General features: G+C 36.9%; 1 protein-coding gene across 1 annotated transcript; it reads left to right on the top strand.

Annotated features, from left to right (window-relative positions):
* The first annotated feature begins 304 nt into the window (after window positions 1-304).
* LOC149258615 (uncharacterized) lies at window positions 305-3033 on the top strand. Its single transcript, XM_089415581.1, has one exon. It carries the CDS (start codon window positions 735-737, stop codon window positions 2487-2489), a length of 1755 nt encoding a protein of 584 aa, XP_089271707.1. The 5' UTR covers window positions 305-734; the 3' UTR covers window positions 2490-3033.
* Window positions 3034-5528: the final 2495 nt, after the last annotated feature.

Genomic DNA, 5528 nt, shown 5'->3' with positions numbered 1-5528 from the left:
GGTTGTGTTAATAAATGACAAAAAAAGAAAATGTTTTTTGTCGATTGTAAATTCCAAAAATATTCTATAATTTAACATACTAATATTTTGGTGCAATCTAATTTATAGACGAAATAATCCTTTTAACTATCTAATACAATTTCAAATAAAATTCTGACTTTTTATTATTTAAAATATATTTTTTAACACATAAATGATTTTAACTTTCCCAAAAAAACAAAAAAAAATTTAAAAAATAATCTGGAAAACAAAAAGAAATCATTTGATTTATTAGTTACCGTAAAAGCTTTTAGTTCATTGTTTATCAAAATCTGAAATATAAACTTTGTCTTGATTATAGTATATTCTGGAGTTAAGATCACCAGGCTGTTTGAATCAGATAAATGTCAGAATCCGAAAGAGTGTCGAAGGTTTCAATTTTGATAAGCAGACATGGGAGACATGAAACCTACTTGGCAGGTGTCCAAGGCAAAATCCATCATTCGGCATTTGAAGGCGCAACAAATGTTAATATCATATTTTTAGTGAGCCTCTACGATGAAGTGCAGCGTGGGAGACTTTTCGATCCAAATTGGGTTAGTGATGTAAATGAGCATAGATCGACATCAGAAAGAATTGAGAGTCTTGATACTGTGTACAGTGGATTATAATGATTAATCACAAATCACTGTAAAAAAGTTTAGCTATGTTCACTTAAACATCCCAAGATTCTCCAAGAATGGGCATCCAAAAGTATGGAAAATATTTTCTGTGATGGTTTTTCCATCACCGTTAAAACGTTATTCAGATCTGTCGGCTTCTACGGAGCTGGCAGTCGCCACGGCAATGCAAAATGGAATCAAAATCTGTTTGCATATGTTCGCTGTCGGAGTAGCAGACGAATTAAGTTTTTCCACACTTCAAACATCAAAACACCTGCTCTTAAACAAGTTCCAAGGGAACCACGTAAAATTTCAGATCAGCACAGCAATAAGGCATTTCATGACACCGATCCAGATGTGATTTCGCTTAATGCCATGATCACCAAACATGCTCAGAATGGGAGACTGAAGGATGCACGCCAAGTGTTTGATGAAATGTCCAAACGAAGTATCATTTCTTGGAATGCTATCATTGCGGGATATGCCCAGAATAAACAAATCAATAATGCACGGGCATTATTTGATCAAATGTCCGAACGGGATGTGGTATCCTGGAATGTCATGATTGCAGGGTATGTTCAGTATGGTCGAGTTGATGATGCATACCAACTGTTTGACGAAATGCCTGAACGGGATGTAGTTTCTTGGAATACTGTTATTTCAGGGTATACCAGACATGGGAGAATTGAGGAGGCCCAACGACTGTTTGATAAAATGCCTGAGCGAAATGTGGTTTCATGGAATGCAATGATGTCAGGATATGTACAGATTGGAAGATTGGAAGATGCGCATAGGATCTTTGACCAGGCACCTCGTCGAAATGTCGTATCATGGACGACAATGATAACAGGATATGCCCAGCATGGGAACATGGAGCGAGCCCATGAGCTGTTTGATAAAATGCCTGAAAGAAATGTCGTGTCATGGAATGCTATGATTGCAGGGTATGTACATAATGGGCAGAGTGAGGAGGCTTTCAAACTTTTCTCTAAAATGGAGGAGGTTGGCATGAAGAGAAACCAGTCAACCTTCACCAGTGTTCTGAGCGGATGTGCCAGTCTAGCAGCTATGGAGCAGGGAAAGCAGGTCCATCAGCATATCATTAAAACACAGTTTAAATCAGATGTTCTTGTAGGCAATGCCCTTGTAACCATGTATGCTAAATGCGGGAGTATAGAGGATGCACAAAAAATGTTTGATGAAATGCCTGAAAGAGATCTTATTTCATGGAATGCAATAATTGCAGGAAATGCCCAGCATGGGAATGGGAAAGACGCACTCCAACTCTTTGAAGAAATGCAAAAGACAGGCATGAAGCCGGACCACATCACCTTCGTTGGTGTTCTGTCTGCATGTAATCATGCTGGTTTAGTGGACCAAGGTTGGCATTTCTTTGAGTTGATGTATCAAAACTTTTGCATCAAACCAAGAGTGGAGCACTATGCTTGCATGGTGGACCTTCTTGGTCGCTCTGGGTGTCTGGACGAAGCAGTTGATCTCATCAACAAAATGTATTGTGAGCCTCATGCTACTATATGGGGGACCCTCCTTGGTGCCTGCAGAGTCCATGCAAACCTGGAGCTAGCTAAACATGCGGCAAAACGCCTTTTAGAGTTGGAACCACAAAATGCTGCAGCATACGCGCAGCTTGCAAATATCTATGCTATCAGTGGTAGGTGGGAGGATGTGGCAAATGTGAGAAAAATTATGAAAAACAGGGGAGTGATTAAAAAACCAGCCTGTAGTTGGATTGAGATAAATCACATAGTTCACGAATTCCATATAGAAGACAGATCTTACCTTCAAATGAACAAAAATTATCAGAAAATGGAGAGATTGGATGGATAGTTAAAACAGATGGGGTATGGGTTTCCTGCCGAATAATGGTGAGGAATAGGAGATACCGTTTGCCATCACAAGAAGAAGCTAGCCATAGCTTTGTAATTATTGTAGCACTTTTCTCATGAAAGACATGCTTGAATCATCGTGCGAAACTGCGACGGCCACCAAGTTTATCTGCAATATTTTGTGGTGTGAAATTCTTGAGGGTTGGCCATCAATTCCTCTGTTTCAAAGATGAAGATTGCTTTAATGGGAGCTGCCTGTCACTGACTTTATGGATATATATAAAACACGAGTTTTAAAACAATTGGTACTGTTTGGAAATTAATGCTGTAGTTTATCCTACGAGTTATCATACTTGGGTGGATTTTGTGGTATATTTACTCAACGCAAAGTGTTATTTTGAGATGTGTCGGGATGTGATCAAGTGATTAATTCACAGCATTTTCAGTGCTCAGACCTGGGTTCAAATCCCCTGAAGACATGTTGCCACTTTGATATAGCCAATCAATGTGATTGTCAATTTGATTCTAAGAAAAGAGCTTCTGTAGAGGAGGTACGTCTCAAACAACGTGAAATGATATGACTGTGCTTGCACACCAAAGCTAGACTTCACTGCTGTGCGATGTTCCCTTAACTTTCAGGAAATGTTTCATTTTGTCTAATTCCCTTTATCCATTAGGGCGTGTAAAACTCATGTGCGATCATTTTTATTTTTCATTATTTCTTAAATCCAAATTCAGTTGTTTGAACAAAAACTCATAGGTCAGCTTCCATTGCATTTCTTCATTGTGTTCAGCAAGATCCTATACGATGAAAGCGTGCTTATGTAAACTTATCGATATTCCATCTACTGAGGGCTTGTTTAATTCATCAACTTATTCAGTTCACATTGATTTAGAACTAGTGCTTACTGAGGAAAATGATTGCAAACTATTATAGAATTTATTTAATAATATAAAAGCTCACAACTGGTAGAAGGACACATCTGTTGTTTCATTATTAAGGTTTTATTAAACAAGGGTAAAGAAATTTTGATAGTCCATGAACAGATTGTGTATTCAGATTATTCGGAACTAGAATAATTAGAAACGTATTAAGTCTTACAATAGACGTTCAAGTTACCAACTAGATCTAGGTAGGTATTGCTTTTACTATCAAAATAAGCATAGCTCAAAAAGGAAACCGTACAAGTTGCTTAAGTTCATCGGCTTCTTTAGATTGCATTGATGTAGAATAGTGCTCACTGTTGATGTTGCATCTGCTCATATTAGGAAAATGATTTCAAACTCTTCTGGAATTTACTTAATAATAAAAAAGCTCACAAATACTAGCGGGACACATCTATTCTATCAGCATTAAGGATCTGTTAACAAGGTAAAGAAATTTGTTTCCCGTGAACGGAATAACTTGTGTAGTCAGGTTATTCAGAACTAGAATAATTAGAAACTTGGATTATTCAGCTCTAGAAAAATTACAAACGTAATAAGTCTTACAGTAGACATTCAACTTAGCAAATATATCTAGGTAGGTGTTGCACTTACAGTTAGAATAAGCATAGCTCAAAAAGGATAGAACAGAACTTTTGCCATCCATGCTCTGATGTTCTTTGGAATTCTCCGCCTACACATGAGAGCATCCATGCCTGATAGTACTGATTGAGAGGCAATTTGTTTTGGCAATTGAATCCTACCAAACAATCCACAGCTGAAAATGAGCATTGGATTTGCCCATTGCCTTCAGAACATCCTACTCTCCTATTAAGGGAACGGTCTCCAAAATGTCTTGGCACAGGTGAGTAAAGCTTCACTTCAACTTGTGCATGGTGATGCAATTCTGAATTACCTTCATTTGAGTTCTACCCATGCTCGCACTTTTTTGTGTTGTACCGATATGCGGTTCCTTGAACTTTCTACCTAGCTATATATTCAGAACTTTAATCCTGATTTAAATCGATCTTTATTAGCTGATTTTTCCCCTACATGGCAACATCCCAAATGAGGACATGGTCAGTGCCATTAAAATCTCTATGCGAGCACCCTGGGTAAATCAATTCCTTATGATTTCCTTACTAAAAATTAATTTAGATTGAATTCTTCGGCTCATAAAATAAAATATGCTTGCTGGAAAAATAAGTGGAAATAAAAAAATAAAAAAATCAGCGAAAGCTACAAGAAACCAATCTCCAAAATACACACAAATTTATTCCCTTCAAATATCAGCTTTTCGTTAAAATTACTCCAAGCTTACAAGAGCTCCCAAACTGAGAAAATATCCCAATGAGAAAACAAGAAAAGATTACAGAAAACCATGGTTATTCTAGTGCACTATACAGCCTGCACTTCCCTACCAAAATTTGTTGTAAAAACCGTCTTACTACTGCTGAAATTCTTAAACTTTTTAAAAAAGGTCCTCTATTTTTTGGGTTGTACAGCTTCCTGAAGTTGCCTCTACACTTTTTGTGTACCTCCTTCAATTTCTAGGAGCTGGGTTAATCTCCTTTCGCTACTCACATTGTTTCCTCTTTTTTCCTTTGGCCTTGCACACCAAGTGAAAATCCTTTATTACTCTCTTATGTTTTTCTACTCTCTATGTCTTTTCTTTTCACTTTGTCTTTTTATAATATTGAGTTGCTGACTAAGTCTTCATAATCTTAATCTCTCAATGAAATTGATGGCTAAAATTAAATCCAAATCCATGATGGAGATTACATCTAAATCATTAGTGCAAATATTTTACATTTTATTATACATTGATCAACTCCATAAAATTAAAAGACTCTTCAGTTTAATAATCAACTTTAATTAAAGTGAATTACAAAAAAGAAAGGACCTTTTTTGACGACTTCCACACATTCGACACTAGACCAATGCAGAAGTTCCTATCTAATGCTACAAACATCAACAAGTGCAAAAAAGGAAAAAAACTATATGGAGTTCACCAATTGCCAGGAATGGTCAAGAAGGATGACAAAGAACCTTTGGAGAAACGATCAATAGCTAAGTCGATCTAGTTTTTCTCTACTACACCACCACCATACTTTAA

This window comes from Pinus tabuliformis, chromosome 6 (assembly GCF_031772625.1).
Source record: "Pinus tabuliformis cultivar Carrire ecotype Pingquan chromosome 6, CPIR1, whole genome shotgun sequence".
NCBI lineage: Eukaryota > Viridiplantae > Streptophyta > Pinopsida > Pinales > Pinaceae > Pinus > Pinus tabuliformis.
This window is presented reverse-complemented; position numbering and strand designations above follow the sequence as displayed.